At 44.1% G+C, this 27,773-nt stretch overlaps 1 protein-coding gene across 7 annotated transcripts in view; it reads right to left on the bottom strand.

Annotated features, from left to right (window-relative positions):
• RAP2B (RAP2B, member of RAS oncogene family) overlaps nucleotides 1-25,250 on the bottom strand; it is a 114,761-nt gene extending 89,511 nt beyond the window's left edge. For 6 of the 7 annotated variants that reach the window (XM_072042583.1, XM_072042586.1, XM_072042588.1 and 3 more), the window contains exon 1: nucleotides 1,447-25,250. In XM_072042583.1, the coding sequence (XP_071898684.1) occupies nucleotides 24,457-25,008 (552 nt within the window). In that variant the 5' untranslated portion in view covers nucleotides 25,009-25,250 and the 3' untranslated portion in view covers nucleotides 1,447-24,456. The remainder of the gene's footprint in view (nucleotides 1-1,446) is intronic. The other variant, XM_072042582.1, reaches the window with a different exon arrangement.
• Between the last annotated feature and the right edge of the window lie 2,523 nt (nucleotides 25,251-27,773).

The raw sequence follows: 27,773 nt of genomic DNA, 5'->3' as shown, positions 1-27,773 counted from the left end.
TACATGAGCAACAAACGATTTGAAAATCATGAAGAATTCCGGCACCCATCCACTAACTGCAGCTCTCTCTGAACTCACACTCACCAGAGAACAGGGATGTGAGTTAATGAACATGGCAGCAGTTACCTGCTATCATTACATGTACAACAGGTTTTTGCACAGGAACTTTATTAAAAAAGTAATTTCAGCTTTTGAGATGAATTCTTTCACATCTACATGAATATTTCATAGTATTTAACCAAAGTCCCAAAAGAAAATAAATGAAAACAAATAGACAAGATCCATTTCTTGTGCAATTAGGCTGGAACTTATGGTGCTAGAAAGAATGATCTAATATTTTTAACTGGAGGGTATTGAGTTTGTGTTAACAGTTCTCCATCACGAATCATTACACCCATGAAATAAAGTTGCACACACATCTAAAGTTCAAATATTACTCATCTGGTAAAAATAACAGCTCTAATTGGAAGTTAGTTAAAATCAATAGGTTTAAGACTGAAAACAACTATGTAAGGAGAAATTAAACCCCATGACAGTCTGACCAACTACTAATTGGGATTCTGTGGTTGAACAGCTTCACAGCTTACATTGTGAAGAAGCTGATCAGTATAGATCAATCTTTGTGTTGGGCTTCTCACTCACATCATTGTAACTGGAATGTACAATGGCCGGAAAGGGGAGGGGCTATAGGAGAACAGGGAGAGACAGTTTCTGGATGTATTTAAATACAAAAATTCTTTCTTCTGTTCATGCCCAGTGAAAAACAGAAATGATGGAAGTCAGAAAAACTCCTATCTGTATCAACATAGGCAGGTTCTTCCCCTTTCTGCAGACAATCTAGTGACCCAGAGAACACATTCACAGAATTCCCAGGGCTGGGACTGTCCATCCAGCTAGAGACAACGTGGACACTCTTTTGGATAAAAAGCTTTTTCACTCACCATGAAGAGAACTGTAGGTCACGTTACAGTGAGAATGAGGCAATAGAGTGGTTTGGGCAATACAACATGTGTTTTCTATTTGTTTCATTTCAGGGATTTGTGAGATATCTTTGCATAAAATATACAAATCACTGTGTAAGACAAAGATATTTAAGATTTTCTTTATTAGTTCATTTTAAGAGAATGTATTCAAAATGCTGTTACCAATAGTGATATAAAGATTTCAGCTTTAAGACAGCTGTTCTGAGATGGAACTGGAAGCAACGCAGCCTTTCACTTGCATGGAAATATCATAAACGATTCTTTTCTTAATCAAGAAGCCACTAATGTGAGAAAGACAAAGTATTAAATGTTGTTTAAAGTTGCATAAGTTCCTTATCCAAGGAATTCTGTGGGGTTCCATGGTGTCACACCCCACAGGTTTCCCGGAAGTTTTCAGGCCAGTACCATCCATTTAAAAGTTACCAAGCCTAGGAAAAAAGAAGTTGTTCACAGCCGTACTTACTGAGGTGCTGGCCGGCGTGTTCCTGGCTCATCAGAATGCTCAGCTGTAGTGCTGGTTTCCTTCCACCCCCGGCAGGCTAATGGAAAGTTAAGCAATAACGTCAGGAGGAGCACAGCTTCACTAGCACAGAAATATTTGAAAGCCAAGTGTAAGACGGGCCCTAAGACAGACACAGCCTGCTCACCTGGGGCTGCAGATGAGGATGCGTCCCAGCCCAACAGCCCACTGGGCAGTGGACAAGTACTTCAAGCTTTGTAAGAATGTGTGTATAAAGTTTTGGCATTGTTTGCATGATGATGTATACTTCTAAGAGCCAGGAACATAACCATAAATCCTTTGTCTCATTTTCAATAACAGCCTTTCAAACTCTTCACTCAGGATGAAAAAATAAATAAATAAATAATACAAATACGTCATCTCCAGCCCAAATATGGAGAGAAGCCTGCTGGAGAAATTTGCACTCTGTTGTTATATTTGGAGAGTACTTTTGCATGAGATGGCAGCGGGACCTGGAAAATAATTGCCCAGTCCTGGTTCGCTGATATTTGATCATTTTCTGCTTGGAAAGACGAGCAAAAAAATGCTCCCTCCCGACATTCAATTAAGAGAGCCATTTGGTGTCAAAGAGCTGAGGGAATTTAGTGGGACCAGTTATTGCTTCTTTATGCATAATTCGGAATTTGCTGCTCTAATGAGCCTTTCTCTATTTCCTTAGTGATTGTCACTCATCTTGGTGAAAATGACTTGGCCTGACAAATCCTGTTAAGCCTCAGAAATTAAATGAGATCTGAAAATGCTTGAGTACACATCCATAGTTTCACATACTGTTCTGATCAGCACTGTTAGTTAAGCAAACTTGGAGGAAAGCCAATAAACCTAGAGCTATCAAACAGGATCGCCAGAAGCAATTAACTGGGGCTGAGAATAACTGGTGCTCCCCACTCCTTAGGACCGAGCCCAAAAGAGAGAGAATAGAAACAATTAGCAAAGATCTGAGATAATTACTTGGATCCATCCAGGTCTGTTCTGCGTGGAATATACAGTTTCCCCCACAGTGCAAGAAGCTGCATGAAGAAGCCAAGTTACCCTCCAGCGGTACAGGCAGCAACAAACAGGCTGCTTAGGTTCCTCAGCTCTACCCTACCAAATACTTTTCAACAGAGGCTGGCAGTAGAATTGCTGTCCCATCCTCCACTAACCAGCTGCAAGAAAAGAAAAAAAAGTAGTATTTCAAAAAAGAAAAAAAAAAAAAAGAAAAAAATAAAAGGGATTGCATGGACTGTGGGATTGTCCTGTCTGTGACAAAATAAGGCCAGAAAAGTTGGAGTTGGGGGGACGTCTGGACAAGCCTTTGGATCCCAGACCTTCTTTCAGACCCTCCCCCCCCACCCAAATGAAACTATGCTTCCACATATTTAAATCAAAAGATCTCTTACTAGTAGACAAAAAATTGTAAAGGCATCCAAGAACTTACCTAGAGGGAAAAAAAAAAAGAGTTATTTTTTGAGTGATTTTAGGGGATTTTGTATTCAATACTAAACAGTTCATACTGAACTGTACATTTACAGAAACATAATATATAATTGTTTGAATAATGACTGCATTTTTCCACATCATTCCTACAAGAAAAGAAAAAGAGAACACATGATGAGGCTGCTTCTTCAGCTGCTGACAGTAGCAATCAGATGATCTTACACTGTTCATTCATTGCTCAAGTACCAGTTGCACAACACTAAGCACAGCCTTAACATTAAGTTTTGCTTGTGGATGGCCCGCTGTCTGACTTGTATGAGCATATGTCCTTCCCCAGAACTTGATTTCAGCCCGAGGTAAGCTTTCAGACGACAGAGGAGCAGTTTTATGAGGCTCACAAGAGCAGCGCTACGTGACCACGTCTGACAACAGCCAGATTGTCTCAGGCAAACTAAAAAAAGGCACACAAAGTTAACAAAATTCCCTTTTGTCTGCGCAAACGCAATCTAACTTAGACAAACAGAAATGGAAGTATTCCCAAACCAGCCTTGCTCCCTTCCTCTCCAGAACACAACTCCCCGGGAACAATGTGGTTTAACATCAGCAATCCTGTTTGTTACCAGGATGACCCACTTCACACGAACAACACACTTACTTTGCCAGCATATGCTGTACATTCAGTGCACTTCTCCATATTTGTGTATTTCCTACATTATTTATTTTACACAAGATCTCTGGATCCAGCCACATTTTCAAGCCACAGCGACCTGTTCAGCAAACACCTGGGTGACCTAACAGACACCACGCAACTCGGGCAGGTACCCCGCAGGAATCCTTCCTGCGGCCATGCATATTATAAAAAAAAAGGATTAAAAAGCTCACAAGGGTTGTGAATGTGGCTGCTGACAGGAGACGCGGATGTTGCAGCAGCAAGGCGATGGCTTTCAAGGAGCCAGTATCTCAGCTGGTTTCTCGAGGAGGAGGAAGTCAAGGTGTGAATGCAGACGGCATTTTCCCAGCTGCTGTGTGTGCACTCAGCAACTGCACAGCTCAGAGCACTGCGGGAAGCTGAACTCCTGAGCGCAGCCACCAGCAAGGTCCCCAGCACAGCGTGACTGGCACAGACACTGGTACGATGGGCGCCCACCCTCAGCTGCCGCCTGCCGTGCTGCTGCATCTGATAAAGATGCAGGGGGGCACCTGACAAAGTCCAGCGACAGCCTGTTTGTTCCTTGCACTTTTAGCAATAAACTGAATTAAAGAAGCCAAAGCAAACTTTCAGGAGTCGCCTTTCACCATTCCCGTTCTGTGAAAGCAATGTGTCTCCTGAACATGGGAGCCTCGCTCTTCCCCGAGGCTGATGTGCTGACCATGACATGAAGCCACCCTTCCAGCCTCAGCTCAAGGGCCACGTTTCTGACACCACTGTCGCAGCAAGAGAAGTGCAAGAGCAGCAGCGCGGGCGGCAGGAGAGGAAGTCTCGAGCAGATCCACCCTTCCTTCCTGGCCAGGTCCCAGCCCCAGGCAGGGGCAGCGCCCGGCCAGCCGAAACGGGAGCCCTGCAGCTGCGTGCAGCATCTGTCGAATAACAGCAGTATTTCACAAAATCCTGAAAAGCTACCTTCTGTATGTCAAAGCATGAGAGAACACGTTGTAGGAAGAAAAAGATTTTTTTTTTTTAAATCACATTTTGTAATTCTGAACTTTACAATCACCTTAAGGAAATTAAAAAGGCCTAAATTTATACAAACCTTGCTTGGGCCCATGAAGTCCATTATTTATTTTATATATTTGTAGAGAACAACCAGCCCCTGAAACCACAAAACTGCTGTCTGAATGTTGCAGCATACCGAAAGCTGGAAATAGTAAAGCTGACATGGCAAATGCTGGATGTTAGGACAACATCTGGTCCCTGTGAAACAGGGGGCGGTTTCCCTGAAAAGAACCCTGAAAAGAACACTTTCAACTTCATAAACTTTTAACTAGTTATTCCATTACAAAGATGGGCAATGAGGCAGTGCTGTGCAGGGGCTTTGTGCTATCTCTAACAAGTAAAAAAAAACCCTCCTTCAACACAGTTGACTGCAACCACGATTTTTTTTCTTCAGAATTATTATTGCTTTTTTAAAGCAAAATAAAACAACAACAACAAACACAACCAAAGCCCAAAACAAGCCACCGAACCAACTCCCGCAGAAGCCAGAAGCAGTTTCCCCATGCCCTGGCTGAGCACCGTTTGTGCGTTTCCCTCGAAGCCCCGCTCAGACAGCACTCATTCTCCCTGGCCTGTGCTTGCAGCTACCTCTGCTCAGCCCCGCCAAGCAGAGCAGCATTTGCACAAAGTGGCCAGGAAGCATTTATTCTTTCTGCCAGTAACCGAAGCCCCCCCCCAGTCGTGCTGTACAGCAGAGCACGCAGCTCGGCCACCAGGCTGAGCCGGATCATTAAATACAGCTTGGTGCTCTTTAACCCAGCGGGGCTGTTGGCAGAAAAGGAAACAAGAGGCTCTGCACACGCTGCAGACTGCCAGGGTTTTCATCCCAACTCTTTAAAACTTCTCGCTGCTGTACAATGGTATCATTTAAGATCTATTTTTATTCAAATCCCTGATGAGCCTGATGCAGGTCTATAAAGACTGATTCGGCGTTCTGCAGCTCAGCGGGAGTATTGCAGGCAAGAGAAGGCAGGCTGTGAGGTTATATGTTTCTTGGCAGCTTTCTGCACTGCTATTAGTATTTACAGGCAGGCTGGGAAGCCGTACCATCTTCCTCTAACAGCTTTTGCCAGGCTGATTCACTACCCAGCCCAGAAAGCAAACCCCTGTGAGCTGCCACATACAGACGTGCTCCGTGTTCACCCACCTGCCAGGCACCCAGGCAGGCACAGAGAGCATCAGCAACGCCACCTGAGGATCTGGGGTGGTTGGTGAGAGGAAGGGAAGGGAAGCCAGCTTTTTGTCTCCACTTACCCTGGTCCAGCCTAACCAGCAGCTGGGATGGTTCAAAGCACACTGTGAGTCAGAGAAGTGCAAGCAGCAAGGCCGTGCTGCCAGCTCGCCCTGGCCCTGCAGCATCCCACTGATGCCACAATGTCCTCCTGGGACTAAGGAGGAATCACAGCATCACTGAATGTCAGCTGCTGATGGAAGCACGCCTCCCTCCCCTGCACCAGCACTGGCAGCCTGGCAGAGGAGCAGCACGAGGAGCATGCTGCTACAGCTCACATGCCATTTTAATGGGAAGGTATTCCTACAGCCACGAAGATGAAACCATGGGAAACATCTACGGAAACTACTCTGCTAGAAAGCAGAAGGCCTTCCAGCAACAGGAAACTCGAGGACGGCAGATGATTTCTCTGTCCCTACCCAAGGCAGATGCCTTCCATTGCCAGATGAACTGCTCACAGGACTGCAGGAATTATTTTTAGTTCTGTCGCAACCAAAGTCTACTCATGTCTTCTTTCCTATTAGGAGGAATAAAAATACACTACTTCAATTCCACACCCTAGCGTTTCCCATGTCTTTTGAGCCTCACAGCAGGTGTCAGTCACAGCTGTATCTGCACAGATGCAAGCAGCACAGGTCTCCTTGTTACATCCTCCAACTCCCCGTCTATGCTACGTCTGCCCCAGCAGAAAGGCATCACAGCACCACCCACGTGGTCATTGCATGTAGAAGGTACAGCAGGTATTTCAGTTGTAGGGACTGTATTTAGAAGAGCTGCCCTTGCCCATCTGATTCTAGACTTTAGTTTAGACTTTAAAAAACAAACAAACAAACAAAAAAAAAACATGGAGGAGAAGGCTCTTGATGACAAAAATATTTACCTTGTAATATTTTGATCACTTGAGATTTGGAAGACGTGAAACAAATTAATGTGAGTGTTTTTTTGGGAACAAACTGAAGTGGTAATGAATCTCTTTGTGGGCAGGGAGTAGCATTCCCAGGAACTGTCTTTGCCTCATCTCTCCTGTATGCAGACTTTTCAAGTAATGTGATAGAGGTGCAGCTCTACAGAGCAAATTTAACAAGCGAAGTATTAAACCAGCTTCAAGAGACCAGAAACCAGTCTCTGCCTTAAGAGTCAGAGCCCAGCTGCAAGCCAACAGTTGCCTATGTACAAATGGCTCAGCTCAGCATACAACCTGCAGTTTGAGGTGGTTCTGCCTACAATAAATTAAGCAACCAAAAACAAACACGATGAAACGAACAGCAAAGAAAACTTTTAGAAATACAGCACTTCTCCTAAACATCCGAATGAAAAACCTGGTGAGACCAAAAAATGCCAAATTGTTTTTTTTTTTTGTTTTTATTAATGGATTAGTTACCATATTCTGGATCACCTAGCATTGTGCAATAGGAGCATATGAATTAAATTTCTGCTGCATAGCGCTCTAAATAGAGAGAATGTGTATATATATAGTTATGCATATGAAGCAGCAATTTCTGGTTTATTATGCAGAGCTCCTAGATGACTGCCAAGTCACCAGAAATATAGTATATATTATATGGGTGCAATCTGAACAAAGAATCTATAAACATTCGCATTATGCAAACCTTATTCGTCCATGCAGTATGTCTTCTAAAAAATCAAACTCCTTCCTGTTTTCTATCAAAGGAAGACTGTCACCAGCAGAAATAATAAATCATATTGCTGCCTCATGCAGAGGAAACCACTATGTGACTGAAATGGCACCAGAGTAGGCTGGTTTTATCCTACCAGTTCTTGAGTTACTTCCAAAGTCAAATCATGGCTGATTAAAAAATACAATATTGTAAGTGGATTTTAACAGTTCATCTCAAAACCAGGAAAAGAATGAGTTTGATAAGCTGCAATAAGCTTGATTTTAATTTTTATTTTAATTTGTTTGACAGAGGAAAAAGTGATTATAATGTCAAACATTCAGACACCATTGAGATATATTTCTAAAAATCAAATACATAAAAAGGAAAACTATTCTTGTGGAAATAAATCTTCTTGTGGAGGTAAGACCCAAATATTCACACAACCACAACGTTGTGTTGAAAGAAACTTTCTGCTTCTCTACTGACAGTTAAACCAAGAAATAACATAAAAAAAAAATATATTAAACTACATGGAAGTAAAAGGAGTTCCAATCTAAGCTTGCTCAGAAAAATAAAAAGTTCATTGGACAAAAAAATTAGAGAAATATTTTGATTTTTGTTGTAGCAGTTTCAGATTGAAATTTAGATCAGTTTTGAAATTGAAAATATGATGTCTTAAAGCAAAATATTTTTAGCACTTCCTAGATGAAACTTGGTTTTGAAAATACAAAACAAAGCACACTTTTGATCACTTACCCAGCATCCTCCCAACCCCATGCAAAAAACTGGGTATATTCAGCTCAGGTTGAGGAACAGCTTCGGTCCCTTTTTACTGCTGTATTCAAAAGAGAAGTTAAAAGAAGAACCTCCCTTGTACCACATCTTCGATGGTTACTGCAAAACCTGGTCCAGCTGCCTGTCAGCTGCGCAGGTTTTTGGTGTTTAATGGAACATGGACCCCAGCAGGGGAATCAGGGATCTCCTTCCCCAGCACTCTGTGCCAGCCATGAGAGGGGCTGAATTCACCACCACCATTCGAAATGCTGTGTGAAAAGGTATTACAGCCTTTACAGTTGGCTGAAGTGTCAGTGACAATATTACCGACAGAAAAGTAAATTGTTAAGCTCTCTGAAACACCCATAATATGTCAGAATTGGATGCCCTCACCCGCACACATCCCCTCTCACCTAGCACACAGCTCCCACCCCACACTTACATTTACACAAGCAATCACCGTTCTCTGGTGAATTCATTTCCTTCCGACACCCTTTTTTTCACTCTATTACAGTTAGCTCTAAGCAGTTTATCACCTTTCTAACTAGGGGGAAATCCTCAAAATGCAGCCCCTGGATCACAACCAGCAGGTGCCCCAAGGAGGCTGAGGATCAGTCGGACGTGAGCAGCGTGCTGCCTCCCCTGGGAGAGCTCAGCGGCTTCAGCCACTTTGCGTGGCTGCTGTGAACACCAGGGTGTTCAGAGGTAACCAGAGCCTTCAGGCACCCAAACCGCACTTACCCCATCCAGGGAGAGGAGGCCTGAGCTGTGCAAAAGCAGTGCCTGGGCTCTGCTACCCTCCCAGCACCTCTGCAATTTCCTCTGCTCTGCAAGGAGACAAGGATTTCTTCATTTTATTTTATTTTGGTGATGAGAACTGCCAGACAGACTCCTCTGTAACGAGGACTGTCTCCTTTTTGCCATCTCTGTGCTCTAGACCAAACCTCTTTCCCTCCCTCCTGCACTTTCCTGTTGTTCTCCTCCAGAAGCAGCTGTTCCTGCCAGCTTCCCCCTGCCCAAGCACAGAGCATCCAGGGTGAACTGCAGTTAAAAAATTCCCTCTATTAATTTATCAGCTAGCTGTAATCACTAATATTTTGACTATTTATCAACACTATGCAAGGATAAATCAGCCTTTCCCTTGCCTTTTCATTTTTTAAGGAAAGCAAACCCTTTTTCAATACTCCCCAGAATCCTTCATCTCGCTAACTGTAAATAATGCAGCATGGCAGGAAGAGATCCCTCCTGCCCAGTAATGAAATCGTCTGCAGCCCTAAGCAGCCAGCAGAGGAATAGGGCAGTGCTTACAAGCCGGGCTGGACAGAGCAGCAGCCTTGACGCCACAGCACGGAGATCGCAGCATGACCTGGGGAGAGAGCACTGAGGGGAGAGCCCGGGGCTGAGGCCAAAAAGGGGCATGGGTGGCTTGGAGGGCTATCGGCACTGGAGCCATGAAGAACAGAGAATCCATTTTCACCAACCTTCTCTCATCCCTTATTTGCATTTTCCGATGCCGCCTGGCTGATACAATATGGAAACGGTTTGACCAAGTGATGTATCTGCAGGTTTCTATGGTGATCAGCACATAAATTGCCTGCCCAGCCACGTGTGAAAGGAACCATCATTTCCAGAAACTGCAAACGCCGTGTGGAGAGAAAACGGCCCCAAAGGAGGCTGTTAGAGCATGGAGCCTCACAGCACAAAGCCCAGCACCACCTGGGCGAGCAGACATTGGTGTGGAAATGTGGGAAAGGTACAGCTGGCAGGAACTCAGAGCAGTAAGTAAAAGGCGCACAAGGATTCATACTATGAGATCTGATGTGGAAACTTTTAAAGGACTTAAAAATGATGCTTCTGTGAGATTATTATCGCCATTAAGAAAAGGAAACATGGGACAGAAAAGGATATTAAGAGATCTGAAGCCAGTGAAACGTGGCCTGGAGACGCAGTGACATCCCTGTACTGAAGCTTGTGCTTTCTTTAACTTCATGGAATATATGGGGGCTAAGATTCTGCCAATTTCTTTAATTAGACAAATACTCTAAAAATAAAGAGAACAGTTGGAGTGGAGCAGAAAGGGCTGGTTTATGCTGGTTTCTTAATTTCCTTTAATTTTTGTCCTGGCGTTACTCCCAGAACAAGTATGTTTGACAAAAGTAAATTATGGTCAAATACACATGATTAAAATAAACACAAGAATATACCATAAATAGGAGCTTCCTTCAAGGTTTGAATCATCTATGTGGGGAGTCCCTCCACTGGTTCCCCATCAGTCAAACAACTGATGAACTCCAGCTCCATCCAAAACCAAATTACGATCTAGGGACGAGCATCTTATTTGTAGCACTCCAAGTCAGCATCCAAATACTGCACAGAAAGCTTTCATGATCTACCCAAAAACCTCGAAAAATGGTTTTACAAGCAGATGGAGAGAGACTCCATGCATCATTTTCCCATTGAAAAAGCTTGTTTCAGTTCAGAAAACAAAATTTCCCCGGAACGAGGTCAATTTTCCTGTCACCAGCAGAACGAGCAGGGCAGCCCCACAGCAGGGGGATGCTGCAGACCCAGGATCCAGCAGGACACAGAGGAGGACAGGCAAGCTGGCAGGTAATGCTGCTGCTCTGCGGGGAACATCTGGATTTTGATCAGACATGGAAAGCAAACACTTTGAAACAAGCATATTCGATGTAGTAAGTAATGATTTCAGGTTAATATATATTGATACATATATTTACTAATGTGTTGACACACCAGTGGAGCAATACACACACTATTTCTGCTTAGATGGCATGAAATATACAAATACCGTATCTGAAATTTCACAGTGAAATTCCAGAAAATTCCTGAGCGCAAATTATTCTCCTTTCTGTTATGTGAAAACTAAGTGTAAAGAAAAAAAGAGATTTCATACCACACTGTTTTTGACGTAACATCCATTTCCATTTCTAACCTTCCCCCACCTGCCCTTCCCATACTCGATGCCCTGACTTGCCCCGAGGCAGGGCACCGCGTTACCCCCTGTGAGCACTGCGGACAGGCCAGGCTGCACCAGCTGAGCTAAAAGGCCACGTCTGTCGAGAGCAGACAGGGAAGGAATGAATTGGCATTTCTATAACAACCCCCACAAACAAACAAACAAGCCAGAAAAACAACTTCATACATACACCTATCAATGAACACCCGTGTAGACAGCTGTTATTATGAAGTCCCATTTAAAGAAATTAAAGCTAGATTTTTTTCCTTAAAATAAAATACTACTGAAGCATTAAGCATGTAATAGTTGATCTCAGATATCAGCTACTCTCATAACAATAAGGCAAACAACAAATGGTAAGAATGAATGAAATTAATGTACTTTGTAACCAGCAGATTGTATAAGCTATGCAGAAGGCATTTTACTGCATGTTCACCGTCCTCATAAACGATGGTACAAAGCCTCGTCTTTATAAAAATGTTAGTCCCTCACAGGTTTTTATGATGCTGAAAACATCACGAGTCCTGACTGCAACATCCTTTAAGCAGAAGTGCTAACTGACTCCAGCTATTTAGGATATTCCCAAAAGGAAAGTGTGGATAATAAAAACGAGCACTGGCAACAAGACAGCCCTTGTTAACCAATACAGAATAAATCACTGGCCAGCACTTCTCAGCTGCAAAAGCATCACCTACATTCTTCTGGAACATCTTCCCTGCGCCCAGGACTATCATTTGCCCACAGCCAAAGCTTTTTTGGAAGGGGTTTGCTACCAGGAGGAGTTCAGACACCCAGTGTAGTGCCTGCTAGGAATCCAATCTAGAATTTGTCAAATCAAATGCAACTCATATAAGACAGTGTTTAAATTTAAGAAGTTTTTAAAAGTGTATGCTTATTCTCAGTTTTCCACTAACAGGCTCTGAAACACCAGCCATTTTTTGTTTTATCCTGTTATGAAGAAACATAAATGCCAACTCCTAAAACATATTAGGAAATTAGTATGGCTGAGAAAAAGGGTATAATAACCACGATGATTTTCTTTTACGAAGCAAATTGCCCTGGTTTCCAAGCGTGAATTAAGCAGCTGCAAACCTTCGGAAAGCAGCTGCTCCACGTGCACTCCTGCTCTGCACAGCCTGCGCGAGCTGGCACAGGTGCTCCACCAGGACACGTGGCTACGGCTCAGGCCAGGAGCCCAAAGCTTGACCCTGCTTTCTGAGGTGTCTCCAGATACCATTTAGTCATCTCAGGCTACACGATGCCCATTCCCATCCACGGGCTTTGTCTTTTTGAGCACTGTGTGATCCAAGTGCACAGGTTAGAGGAATGAGAGGTTCTGGCTCTGTAGGTACTCCCCACATCACAAGGTCTAGGTCTGCCTGGGAGCTGGGATGTGCTCTCCTCTAAGGCTTTAGCAGAGAATTATTGGCACACACAAGAAACAAATATGGAGCCATAGCACTGTTCCCGCTCAGCATCCATCCCAGTACACAACCTCCGGAAGGCCAGAGCTCTTGGGAAACACCACCCGCCAGCCACCATTAAAAGCCTCGCTGTGCTCACCAGTGGATGTGTTACCAACACCAAAAAATGGCACAAACATGCATTAAGATAAATAATATTATTAATAATACATAAAAATCACAACGTGCAGCTACTCAAGATGCCTGAGCAGTAAGTGGTGAGAATCAGTAGCCTGTAAACAATAATTGTAAACGTTTTCTTTAGCATTACATTCCAGGGTCAATAAATACCAACCTTTCACCAGACAGAAAGAAGGCCACGGCATACTGACTGCTTTTCAGCAGAATGAGCTATTTTATTTTTAGAATGCTTCAACTTCAAACATTAATCAGAGTTTATTGCTTAAAATTAGAGGCTGGAGGTACTATTGCTGTTGCACAGAGCTTGAAGAACACACATAACGTGCCGTGCCCAGACTGACTGAACTTCAGTTAATTGGCTAGATTACTTTTTTAAATCACAGCCGTATTTGTCATGTGGCACCTGCTCTATGCCCAGTGAAATCACCATCAGCTGGAACAACCCGTGACTGGAAACTTAAGTGATGGGTTTGTAACCCCTGTGCAGCCCTCCCGAGCTCGTCCCTCGGTGCTGCCGTGCAGAGCTGTGCCCTGGGGCACCCGCGGGGCCCAGCAGCGCAGCCATCCATCCTGCACCAACCCCGCTTCCTGCCCACAGCTTCCTCAGGTGTGGACACGAGAACATTTACTTCCTTCTTAAGCACCCAGATACGAGCTCAACCACTCTTCTTTAAATTGGGACAGAATGGGAGGAAGCAGAAGTTGGTGGGTGTGGAAGGGAGGTGAAGGAGAGCAAGCTGAGGGCACAACTGCGGCGTGCTGAGGGTTTTGAGTTGCACAGCTCTGAGGGGTGCAAACACAACCACCTGCCACTACCTTCAGGAGCAGGGGAGCAAGCACAGCACCGCCGACACAGCTTCAGTCCTGGTACATCTCTGAGAAAGCCACTCTGCCCTGAAGGCTACAAGTGATGGAGAGTCCTCCCCGCACACACACAGACTGCTTAATTGTTTACCTACCTGCACCACTTCAGAAGAAAAACTCCTGCTGTATTTCCACACCATGCCAGCAATCAGCCATTCTTCCCCAGCCACCCATATGGTCAGTCAGGGTTTATTTCAGCTTTGCTACAAACCCATCGTCAGGGAAGGGCAGCACCGCTACCTGCCATGGCTTCACGGGCAGCAGAACAGGGGATGGGCACGCTGCGTTCCAGGGAGAGCTCGCATAAATCAAAATATGGTAACACCACATTTCGAATGCAACTTTTTATGTTAATTTTTTCACAAGACGGTGAAGCACAGAGATACATATAGCCTATTTTGCATTGGTAATTGAAATAAATTACCATACTCCTCCCCAAGTCCTGCAACCGCTATTTTTCAGATTGAAATTTTCTTGGGTGTTTTAAACATTTTTTTCCTTTTCCTTAAGGATAATTATTGGACTTAAAAATTTTAACACCTACCCTTGAAAGAAGTTGTAGCCTCTACTGAGTATTTACCTTCTTACCTGTTACAAGTTTTTCAACATGCTACTGGATCAACTTCCAGTTAATTTCTTGAGCAGTGTGAGGAGCCATCAAAAAAGTCCTTTAGAAATGTGGTCAGTCTTTCAAAAGATATAGACCCAATAGACCCAATTTGAAGTGAACTAAAATAGTAACAGTTGCAAACAGATTAATTCCTGAGCACACTCAAATTGTATATTTTACATCAAACCTTTGGATTTCAGGAAAATAGTTCCAGCTATTTTCAAGAGCGGGGCAATCCGAAGGAACTAATGCTTCTCTTTTCACAGGTCCTGCAGCATGATGTAGTACTTACACCAAAGCAACACAGAAGTCTTGCTTCCAGAAGTACAGAACTGCAACGCTTTTTATTTTAGAATATGTGTGTTTTCATATACGTAGACAATGTGCCTCTGCAGTGACCCCCAGACTCACAGGGTTCATCTGTTTCTGAATGCAGAAGAGACAGAAGGGTAGGAGGAAAAGGCAAGTTTGGGGCACCTTTGTTCTCCCTCCAATTCTGACATACTTCGGGGACTTATGTAGCTCCTGGCATCAGCCATTAAAGAAGAAAAAAAGCAATGCCTTCCTCTGACACCGCTCTTTGGATAGGGCAGAGAGCAGCTGCAGGGCTTAGCGCACGGCCCCGGCCTGGCAGTGAGCAGCAGGTGCTCACCGTAGCTGCTTAAAACACTTAATTTTTTTTTCCCCTCTTAATTACATTTTCAGCAAAAGAAACTTTTACTGCTATAGCTACCATAGGCTATCAGCTATGGACGCTGAAACAAACCTTTATGCCTGTGGAGCCTGTCTCAACATCCTTTGGGCAGCATACAGTAAAGCGTTCTTCCTTCATTTTCACAAGAAAATGCTGTTAAACACATACTAAAAAGATGATGGATTTGGTAGTTGGTACCGTTTAGAACTGGTGTCTTGAGGTTTTGCAGTGAACCACCAGGGTCTAGGAGAGCTCTTACCCTGTAAGTGTCCCAGCCTCCTGGCCAGGCAGTGTGCAGGGCCCGTGCTCTCCTGCACGTTAGGTCGCGTTAGATAATGCTGCAAGGATAAAAAGTTGCCTAATGGGTGTGAATAAGGAGTATGAACAAACCTTACTGATACTAGCATACAACATACTATAAATCCCAATGGAAAGGGGAAGAAAGAACTGTACAAAGTAAAAATTTTATATCCACCTATTGCCATTTCAAGATGGCATTAACTATTTATACGAATCCAGCATGACTCCAAGATCAGAAATACCCACTAAGAGGAAAAAAGAAAGAACACCCTACATTTTAGACATTTGGAAAAATAAATAAAGGCACAGGCAAAGGCATTTCATTAAGCCTTCTTCCTTATGTACCAGGTAGTTGCCAGACTGTGGAGCAGCCCGAGATCTGCCAGTGTTGCCTCGCTAGTATTGAGCACCATGAGCTCACGGCACCCCGCACAAGGCTTTCACTTCCTTCTGCCTTCCGAAGAGTAAAGAGAGGCAGTAAAGCAGCTGTCTTTGAAGGAGACATCCAGGAACAGCAAGCCAAAACCAGAAATGCAGTCTCTTAGCAGGCTGGGGGCAGGCAGAAGGCAGCAGAGGCGCGTTCCCTGCAGCCATCCTGGCCTCCTCCCGCTGCCTCCCCGCTCCAGCCCCAGCCCCAGGAGCCAGCCCCAGGCTGGGGCAGCCGAAGGGCCCCTGCTGTCCTCACAGGCGAGCACGCTCCTCAGGGACAAAGCGCCACCTCCACATCCCAGAGATCATTCTGTCATCTGCTCAATTTTGCATGTTGAAAATATTCACCAGCATGGGTGGGGCCCCAAAGCACATTTAGTGACCGATGGACTTTGTAAGCAATTAAAAAAACTTTTTAAAGGGGTTACTGCTTAGAGAACAGTATTTTTTTTTTTTAAATACATGTCAATGTTTTACAATATCTTTCTTAAACCAACCACGCAATTTAGAATAAACTGGACTTCAAAAACCCTGCAGAATTAGTTAGGATTTTCTTTTAAATGCAATTGCTGCTTTTAAGGTCAAAAGGTCACAATATTAGGTACACAGGAAATAATTAAAATACCAACTGGAGTTAAATTCTGCTCTCGGTTGCTCAAATAAGCCTCTGGTTTCAAAAGGGTTACAGAAGAACAGTAAATTGAGCATATATACACTTGTAGAATCAGAGAATAAGTCAGTCCAGTTCAGATCCATAGCAGTAGATCAACACAAATATCACTTCACAACTAAAGTCATACTGAAAATTCTACCGAAGGCAATTAGGACACCTAACGCACTTGTTGGGCGTTTGTTTACATCCTGGAATAATAGAGTTTATGTCTTCACATCAGCATGCACTAATGTGCTTGCCAAATGAACTCCAGTTACCCGTCAATTAATTTCTGTTAGCTAAGTGCTGAAAAACCCCGAGTGACTGATATAGGAAGTCAGCATCTTACAAAGACCTGAAACAAGCTACAACCAGATGCACGTTGAGCAATTCCAATTAATCATAAAGTCTGTAAAGAATCCAAGAATATCCATCCTTGAACTCTTAGCGTTTCAGTCTAGACAGGTTTGGTTTCAACTTACTTATCACGAGAAATACACAAGCGGGACACGAGCTGCGAGTTTTATTCACAGACAGCGCTGACCACAAACAATTCTGACTCGTTTGACAGGTTGCTATCCCTGCATCTGGTAAAAGGCTACACATTGTACATGCTGAACAACCACAGTGATTTTCTGGTTTAGCAATGCTGAAAATTAATTTCTGCCAGGTCAAAAATGCTTGAAAAGGAACAAGACTCTTTTTGGTGCTTATAATTGGCTGAATGAACAGGTATCCACGTTTCTATGCTACTGTCTGATACCCAATGCACCTGGACACTGAAAAAAAAAAAAAAGTGGACATTTCCTGAGTTGTAGATATCATATACAACTTAGTATGTATGCATAAATATTTATGCTTGGAAACCTGTAACTTTTGCTATCACTACTGAGGTTGAAGTAGAGCAATACTGTAAATAAATAAATATCAAAGTACCTGTGAACACTCTAGTTCCCTCTACCAGACCGACCTAGTTCTTTGGTAAATCAGATTTTCAAGCTGTTTCTCAGCTGAGAGTCCCAGCCTTGGAAATACCTTAAATATACAGTGTTCTCCTTATATTTGTTTTATTGCAAAAATACGTGAAGCATATGGCATGTATTTCTGGAATCCAGGCAGCTTGTGCTGTACAGTAATTCAAATGTGAATCTCCTCTCTATTTTTTCCCTTAATTAAAGGAAAAACCAAAAGATTCAACAGCCAAAGAGAAAGCAAAACCCACACTAAAGGAAACATAATATTTGAAACAAGAAACACAGCAGAAAATAGACAGCCAATCTGGAACGTGGCATAGTATTCAAAAAAGATGGGAAATCAAGATCTCAAGCATTAGAAACTTAATTACTCAAGTACTTCATTAGCATGCTTTCATCTTAACTTTGTTAATCATCAAGTAAACTTGGCAGCAAACTCCCAATACTAAATTGAGGCACGTAGCACTACTGTAGTTCATTCAAGGAGTACAATTACCACGAATATCATCTTTAAGTACATATGGCTTCCAACTACGTTGAGTCACTTTGCAACTATCATCACTGTAAAGCTCCAGGCAGGTTAACAGAGATTTTGGTGATTAGTAGTGTAGGCAGCAGTGTCGGGGAGTTATGAAAACTTAGTGTAAAATCATCCCTGGTAGATAACACATTGATTGCGCAACCTTGCTTTGCACTTTTGAATTCATTTAGCACCAGAAAAATCCACAATAGATGTTCACAAGATCTTACAAACCACACGGCATATACTACCAGCTTACGAAAACAATCCAACAGTTTCTCAGCGCCTTTTTCAACCTTTGGGTTGAAAAAAAAAATAATTTAGAAAATAACTCAGTCCCTACAGCATGGCGATTTTTATAGTGCTACATTAACACAAATGTTAAATCATATTTAAGCATGCACTCTATTTAGCAATAATGATCACAATAATTAATATTAGAATACTTAAACCAAGGCCAGTAAAAATAACGAAGTTTTCTGAAATCATTCAAGTATCCTACCTCCAACTCAAAGTGCTTTTTAGTATCTTTTCTGATTCAAGCATAGGGCTTAATTAAACCAAGATTTCTGCTAGACATTCTTAAAAAAAATTTCTTCCAACATTCAAGTCTGTCTTAGAGGGAAAAGGTCACATGCACTTTTAAGGAACAGCATCATTTCTGCAGACTTTCTGTCTTCAAGCTCCCTCTTGATCTTCTTCCTTTGCTTCATTTGGTACTGCAACTCCAGAACCAGAACTTCATGATAAGTCCATGAATCTTCACTGGAATCAACACTTCGACATGACACACAGTTGAAAAATGGAGGTGTAGGAAGCCAAAAAGGTGTGCCAGAAAGGTGCTGAAGCTGGAAACCAGAGCAGGGCTGGGGGCACAGCCCCTGCCACAGCTCTGAGAGGCCTTGCCCCTCCTTTCATTTCTAATTGTCACAGGTGCTGCAGACTACCTGGAGACAGCAAGATGGCAAGGAATTTAAACGATTCCCCTCATCAGGACAGTGTAAGGCCTCCTTTCCTTGGGACTGTCAGCATCAGGGCTGCAGGAGCCCTGCTGGAGTGGGCATCTCTGGGGGAGACCCGGGCACGGCACCTCCCGAGCCATCGCAGCAGGAAACGCAGCTCGGCCTGGGACCTGCCCTCAGCCTCCAGGCACAGGTGTCACAGGTAACCGACAGCCACCCTTCTCAGGAATACCGTCAGGTGCACAACTTCTAACAGCTAAAATGAGACTTCCTTCCAAGCACCCACATCGGGGCCCACACCTGCTTACACGGCCTACTCACAGTAGGTCAAACGCAGGTGCAGCGCAGAGCTTACCGCCTTACCTGGAATGCTATCCTCAACAGCTTAACGCCAACTTGTAAGCATTCATACTAGTTATTTACGTTGGTTTAACAGTAACACTGCAGAAACAAAGCATTAGGTTAATAGACCTGTGAGAAATTTACCAAGGGAATACCGATGCACAGGCTGGCCTGTACCTTTTTCGCTACCCAAGTCAAAGAAAAAACACTTCCATTAAAGATTAGTTTTTCCACCCAGAAGCTGATTTAAAACCATTCACAAGAATACTCTCAAACATCCCTTTTCATCCTAGAGTTGTAATACAACAGAATAACAAGCCTTTATCAAAAGGAAAAAAAAAATCACAATGTCACTCTGGTCAGACCAGTTGCTGTGGAACTTCTTGCACACTTGTAGTCACGCAGAGGAGCATCTGTAACCTGCTACCTGGACATTTGGTCTATTTACTATGCACTTTTTATAATGTTATCTTAAAAGCAAAGAGTTTAGTAAATGTTTCTTAAGTCATTACAGCTGACGTTACATGTCATACACCATTTTCCTAAAAATCTCTCTGTATCCCAAACAAAGCCAAGGATTCTGGATCACTTAGTCTCCTCTTTGCCCAAACCTCCAAAAGACCCAGAGACTGCCAAAATAAAGTCATCACACAACAGCTGCTTCCAATCTTTTGCAACTTGTTTGAACAGCTTACAAGTTCTGGTTAACTTGCTTCTAACTTTATAGTGGTTTAGATAGGAACTAAGACATATTGTTAGATTTTGCAGATTAAGTATTTACCTACAGTATTTGCTTTATGCATAATGTCATCTGGTGCAGCACTGCACAAGCATCAACAGTTTTAAATCAGCACTGTTGTGCATTAGAGCAGTCATACCTGTGCAGGCATTTTAAGATTGCTATGGAGAGATTTAAATGGCTGTTCTTAAGCTTTCTGTGCAGAAATCTCTGCTTGACGCCTTTATCACTTGACTAGTTCAGGTTTCATTGGGTGTTTTCTTCATCGTGATGGTAACTGCATGCAGAATTGAGATCACAAAGGGTGAGACCACCTATGGCAAGGGCAATAATTTTGACTCCAACTTGAACAAAGTCAAAAGAAATACATGCACGCACACACTCTTCATTGGGAAATACAGTGAGCTTCTTGATTACAGACTAATAAATCCTTAGTCTACTTAAATTAAAAACAAACCAACATACACACAAGACTCATTCCCAGCAAAACGCTTCAAATATCATCACTATAACTCGAGTTTCTTTAATCGTTTGAACTAAAACCTATTTTTCAATCATTCTCTCAGCTGCTACTCATATGTTTGCCAAAGACTGTCACCCCCAAATAAAAAAAATAAAATAAAATTACAAGTCAGGCAAATGTTGAATTCCTACAAAAATGAGATTTTATATCATGATGTTATAACAACATGACAAGAACGAGAATCTTTTTGACATACACATTTTGTATAAAGCTATAAACACTGTAGGAGGAGGCTATAAGCTATAAAGATCATTATTTGAAACTATTCCACCTTTGAACAGAGCTCATGTACATAAACTTGCTTCTATAGCAAGTCTCAAACCTCTTCAGAGCATGAATGGGCACTCAGAATAGAAATTCCCAAGGGTACAGTGAAGGTCTGTCAAGATGTTTTTTTGGGTTGCCTGCTATACAAATCTGGAAAGTAAGACAGCTTCTAATAGCAAGCAGTACAGCTCCAAACGCTTTCCATTTACCATCACAGGAGCTGTCCATTAATTTGAATGGCAGCAGATTCAAGAGGACACATATGCCACTCCTTTTCACATAAAACTCTTAAAGAAAATGGAATTTCTTGCATTTTGTCACTCCTCAAAGAAATCTGATACTTAACAACACCTGCATGCAAGGAGCATCCAGATGAAGAAGTCATAAAGAGCCAGCTGCCCTTTATTCAAAATGCCCTTTGCAAAAAACTTGCCAAACATTCTTTTGAGAGAAGCAGAACCACCAAGGAACCCCACAGCCACAGAACGTACCGTGGTCTGCAGAACTGTAAGCATCAATAAAGCCTGAGCACTGCGTTGAGAAGAACCACAACTGTATTGAAAATGAGGTTTAAAATACTGCACAGTTACAATCACAGAGACTGGCATTTCAAAGGCATGCTTCCTTGCGATAGAACAAGCTTGGATTTTTAAAGATACAATCATAATGTACAGCAAAATATGTGGCCATAGGACCAGCCTTAAACTAAGGCCTTGTTTACATGATTTCTGGACTGTCAGGAAGTATTTTGGCTGGGCATGTAATTTTTCTTCCAAACCAATTAAATTTTTGCAATTCTCACTGTGAAAAGAGCTATATACCACCTTTATATTGACACTGGTATAACATATTCCCACAGGGAAAAGAAATAAGAGTACCTTTATATTGATACAATATTTTCCTCTAGTGTAGAAGCAAATATAGCTTTCATTATTCAGTCAAGTTAAAGCAGTATTTTTTTTTTTTTTTTTCTACTTTATAGACAAGGCCTACGTTTAACAAGCACCAAAACACTTCAAGGTATTTGGAAGATCAGACTACTGAGCTCAACTATTTGTACTGTCCTCACCAAGTCATAGAGAACATTGAACATCTAAATACATTCAAAACTCTGATTAGACCCATGCCATATTTTTTTTTTTGATTTTTTTTTAAATCCTTCACTGTTTGACAAACACACCTTTTTGGCAAGAACTAGAGTATATCTACAAAAAAAAAAAAGTCATAATCCAGAATTTAGCAAGTTGCCTTCAGCTGCTCTGTTAGGCTAAGGAAAACTGGACTTCACGCCCCACTGTGTGCTACTTACACCCATTTTTGCATCACTCCTCAATCACAACACAGGCAATAGGCGAACAGGAGGCACTACAAAACATGAATACTCTGCTACCTGTTGTGGAGAACAGAATGAGTATCTGCTTTTACCAAGCTGAGTGAGTTGCTTTCAATACACTGATCTGGAGCAAGGCTTGTTAGGTGCTAGAAATATATATATAATCCCACTGAATTTAAGGCAAAATTGGACCATCACAATAGCTGAGACATAAATTTATGGCAAATTGTATTTTTAAAACTTCAGTGCAAGATATGCCTGCAATCAAGCTTTCATCATTTTCAATACAGTATTTTTTGTTAAAAGAAGCCCCTAATATTCAGAACATACTCTTATCCAAATTTTCAGGAGATACTGCATATTGCTAAGATCAATATCCAAGCCCCAACTGGAACACAATATTATCATTTTAATTTCAATCACTGAGGTTTCACTGTTTAGAATTAAGCTAAAACTAAAACCACTCCTTCCAGTGTTGAAGCAGAAAACTTTCCTAGTTAGAAGAGGAAATGATCAGATTTATGGCAGACATCAAGGCGGTTTGTTTTCAGTTGGCCTAATTAAAAAACCTTTACACACCATTGCTTAATTTCTGTTTCCATGTCATATAGATAACTTCAAGTCTTCTTGGGATGCAGAAAAAGAACTGTGGTTTTTTGTGTACTAATCTTTAAAGAAGGGGCTAAGAGAGGAAGGTAATGGAGGTAAACAAACTCCCTAGATCTTCCAAATCACAGAAGGTACAGGTGTCCTCCCACCCCAATCCTTCCTCATTGGAGGGAAGTAGCAATAGTCTTGATGCATAATTTCAAAGAGTTAAAATGTAGCAAGATTAAAAGTTTAAATTTTTAAATAATTGATCTTTAGAATTCTGCTCTTCCTGGTAAACCTGTTCCTAGTAAAGGATAAGTTCCCAACCTTACAAGACGTTTTCCCACTGAGGCCGCGCTACCCTCCTAAAGCTGCCCACTGCCCACAGCGTTCCACGCGCATGCTGGCATCACACAGCCCCAGGACCCAAACACAAATGAAAAGCTGCATCACCAATTGTTATTTTACCCAATATTTAGTAATCTTGGGGCTTGTTTTTTGTCTATTTTTTTTTAAACGCTGTCCTTAGCTAAACCTAGCCCCCCCCCGCCACTTTTGCATCTATTACAATATAAATCGGGATTAACGGCCTATGTGAAAGTGTTTTGTGTAATACATAAAAGCGCACAAAGTTGTTTTCTAAAAAACAGCATTTGTATTAAAATTCTGAAAATGGATAGACATCTCTTAAACGCATGTCTGGAAACAAAATGACAGTTGTTAGAATTTTCTTGGTACATCACAACGTTAAGGTTTCTTTCTTTGCTGGCTGGAGGTACATCCCACACTTAGAAAATAATAAAATATAATAAAATAAAAACTGAAAGAACAAAAAAGCCCACCCCCAAAATCCCAAAAGGCTAAATTCTTGCAAATTTGAAGTAAATGAAGCCCGAACTTGCAAGACATGGAAATTACAGTTAAAAGGCTCAGATGGAAATAAGAAATAAATTCCACTAACAATAGGCCCTTTTGTCCTGGCTTGTTCAGTATGATTACTGAAAGGAAACTGTTAAGTAGTTTTTGGAGTAGTAGATAATGGGATTCTGTGGAGCTTTCACAGGTTGGCACCGGCTGGAACAGCTGAGTTTTGAAGGCACTCTACAGACACAGGGCTGCTGTTGGCCCTGTATCGCATTTAGGAAGTCTTTGCACTTTTTAGAGAGCTAGTCATCAAAATCAGTTATTGCCAACCCAAAAAGAAAAAACCCTAGAAACCAAAACACCGCCGCTCCCACCCGCCAAAGGGCAAAATAAAAACGAAATCACACACACACGCACGCCTAAAAAATTGTGCAGATTTGTAACATTTTCACAGCTGATTAAAGGAAAAAAAAAATAAAACAACACGCTACCACTCTCTGCAAACTCCCATCTGATACAGCAGGTAAACAAAATAGAAAATTATTTCACAAGTGATCAGCAGACGCCTCCCGGCGCCGCACGCCGGTGCCGGTGGCCGTGCGGTGCCCGCTTTGCATAGATCCGCGGCCTCCTCCCGGTCCCGCTGCCCACGGCCGGCTGCGGCAGACACCACAGGGAACACGCGACGGTGGAGACTGGATGAACGTACATGCTGCGAAAAGCCACGTTTCCAACGCGATTTTTTTTTTTAAGTGTTTTTTTTTTTTTTTTTTTTCCTTCCCCCCCGCGGATGCCCGGGGCGCCGCGCCCGCCCCCCGGCCGTGCCGGTGCCGGTGCCCGTGGCGGTGGCGGTGCCGGCGGCGATGCCCGGTGCCGGTGCCCGGTGCTCGGTCCCGGAGCTCGGTGCCGGCCGCCGCGGACCTTTGTTCCCGCAGCCCCGGCCGCCGGCCGCTCTCAGAGGATGGCGCAGGCGGCGCAGCACTGCTCGTCCCCGTTGGGCTGCGAGGCGTAGTTCATCTGCCTGACGATCTCGGCGAAGAGCTCGTCCACCGAGGCTTTGTTTTTGGCCGAGGTCTCCATGAAGGGGCAGCTCCACTCCTCGGCCAGCGCCTTGCCTTCCCCGAAGGAGACCTCCCGCTCGCCCTCCAGGTCCACCTTGTTGCCCACCAGGATCATGGGCACCCGCTCGTACCTCTTGACGCGGATGATCTGGTCCCGCATGGGCTTGATGTCCTGGAAGCTCTGCTGGTTGACCAGGCTGTAGACCAGGATGAAGCCCTGCCCGTTCTTGATGTAGAGGTCCCGCATGGAGGCGAACTGCTCGGTGCCCGCCGTGTCCAGGATCTCCAGCACCGACGGCGAGGAGTCCACCTCGATCTCCTTGCGGTAGAAGTCCTCGATGGTGGGGTCGTACTTCTCGATGAACGAGCCGGTCACGAACTGGACGGTGAGGGCGGACTTGCCCACGCCGCCCGAGCCCAGCACCACCACCTTGTACTCCCGCATGGCTCCCGGCGCGCCGCCTCCCTCGCCTCCCGCTCGGGGCTGCCGCTTCCCTCCCTCCCTCCCTCCCTCCGCCCGCCCTCGCCGGAGGAGGAGGAGGAGGAGGAGGAGGAGGAAGGCGGGCAGGGAGGGGCGCTCCGCGGGGCCCGCCGGGGCGGGCAGGGGCCGGCCGCGCCTCACGGGCCCGCTGCGGGCCAGCCCCGAGCCCGGCAGCGCCGCGCCCCGGGGCCGGGCGGCGGCGGCGAAGGAGGAGGAGGAGGAGGAGGAGCGGGAAGCGCCGAGCGGCCGCGCCCGGCCCCGCCGCCCATGGCGCCCCGCGGCCCGCCCACACGGCCCCGCTCCGCCTCCCCCCGGTGGCGGCGGGGAAGGGGCCGGGGCTGCCCGGCCTGGCCGCCCCTTATCGCCGGGCACGGCCCCGGCAGCGCCCCTGCCGCCCCTATCGGCCCTCCGCAGGGGTCGCCGTGCCCTCGGGGCTGGGCCGGGCACAGGCGAGGCCCTCCCGGGGCCGCTCCCCGCGGTGGTGCCCCCCCGGCCCGGGAGGCTCCGGAGCTGCCCCGTGTCGCTGTTTCGGCGGCCCATGGCCTGCTCAGAGCCATCCCGCCGCGTGGGGTTGAGTCCCGGCGCTGGCTGCTTGCCGCTGTTGGTAGAAGTCACCCTCACATCAATCCGGCATTCCTTTCAATAAAATATCCGCAGTTATTTTTGGCACCCTCTGCTCCTTGCTTTTACACTGTATCCAGTTCTTCACTGTTCTCAGTCTTTCTTCAGATAATTGTGGCGTGTGAGGCCTTTTTATCACACCTTTGTGCTTACAAATCTAGTTTAAACACAGTAGTTGGTGCAACAGGCCTTGGCAGACAAAGACAGAACTATTTGAAATAAACTGCAAGCAGCATTCTCTTACTACCAGACAGTTCTCACACAGCTACATTCCGATTAAATTATTTTTGCCAGAATTCACTATGGGGATTTGCTCTGCTGGGTCTGGCTGCGCTGCATCTCCAGTGATCCTCAGGGGAGAGCTGCGACTCTGGCAATCCCATCCCTGCAGGAGCTTCAATGACACCCCTGTGCTGTTTGTGTGGGTCTTTGCAATGAAACATCTCCCCGTGAGGACAAAAGCTGTGTTCTGCCAGCCCGGCTGTGGGGCTGCTGACAGTTCCAGCCGTTTGTGCTGAGGACACCCGCGCCCACGGCTTGCTGTGACTGCAGATAAAGGGTGTCGCAGTCACTCAGGGTGGAAGAGAAGTGGCGGGCCACAACTTCCTTAAACGCATCGTGTAGCTGCAGCCTGGCACGCTCCGCGTTTGTTTTGTAGGTGTAGGTCATGCCCTGTGCCTGTCTCTGCCGAGTCCCCAGACAGGCTGCCGGTGTGCCAGGCCTCCTCCGCCTGGTTCCTCCCGGGTGCAGTCTTCTTGCCCGTCGGCAAAGTGTCACCTGCAGGCTGACCCTCAGCTAGGTCGCTGCACAGAGCTCTACAGATCAACCAGTGAATGTTTTACGTGATATTGAATCCCGAGGACTGGGCTTCGGCTGCCTTTCTGTTCTAGACTCTACCTACCGCATTACCCTTAACTTGTGACAAACCTAAGGCCATTTTATTCCAGAGGACTTTGAAAAAGTGACATACTCCTCTGTGAGCACCTCTAACTGCATGTTCCCGAATGAGCCTCGACCACTGCTCACCTCCTGCATGGACATGCAGAAATGTTGGTTTTGGAAACAAACTAACTGAGCCCGGAATGAGGCTTTTAATCCCCACCTCTCCCTGTTCCTCATTTCGCTGTCTGTATGACTCCCCCTTCTAGAGGTACTCCAGAGGTGGGGCTAGCACATCTAATCCTCACAGCGCACTTCCACCTTCAGCTAAGCCAGCCAAAACCAGTCATCAACCAGCCATTGTTTGAAAAGTTATCTTTAAAAGCAGCTACAAAAATTGGTTGAAAGTCTACAGTATCACTGAGAAAATACAGTATTTTCTTGTTCTGCTGACATACTTTGCTTGCGCTACTCTAAGGTTTTGGGTACCATACAGATTTGTTTACCTCCATCACCTCTACAGCATCCCACATGTAAATTACTTACACTGCACTTTCCACTGACATGGCAGCAGAAGATTTTGTAAAGACCAGACAATTGTAACGTTGGCTTAAATCCAATCCATTTAATCACAATTCACTGTTGAATCATTTGTTTATTTCAGGGACAGAATAAAATTTCAGTATATGTATTTTTTTCATTCTTCGTGATGCTGTTCATTGCTGTCATTTCTGAGGGAAATGTTTTATGTTCAAAGCAAAAACTGGTCTTTATGCTGTTGACATCTTGAAAATGTCAAAGTAGAAATCATCTTAAAAGTATAAATTTGGTTACTAAGTAGTTTACCATGCAATATTTACATATATAACTAGCTTTTATTGTGTTGAGTAAACCTGCTCATTATTTGTGTGAGTAGTTTTACCGAATGATTATTTCTCTGCGTAATTTAGAAAGATCAAGTCATGAACTTTTCCTGTTATAGTTGCCTTTGCCCATACATGTACCAGCACCTTAAAACTATAAAGCATTGTTGGTCACTCTTTTTTCTTTTCCCCAAAATGAATTTCATTAATTATAGTAAAAGACTAAACTTTTGTAGTTTAAATCAACAGCATGTATGATATCAAAGGTTTCAGTACCATGAATGTTCATCTGTGTCTGGTAACATCAAGATTTGGCACTATGAAAACAGGTGAAGATCTTCTGGTGTTACTAGAGGGACTTCCTAG

Source organism: Anas platyrhynchos, chromosome 9 (genome assembly GCF_047663525.1).
Source record: "Anas platyrhynchos isolate ZD024472 breed Pekin duck chromosome 9, IASCAAS_PekinDuck_T2T, whole genome shotgun sequence".
Lineage (NCBI taxonomy): Eukaryota > Metazoa > Chordata > Aves > Anseriformes > Anatidae > Anas > Anas platyrhynchos.
The sequence above is the reverse complement of the archived record's forward strand: the minus strand, read 5'-3'. Positions and strand labels throughout refer to the sequence as shown.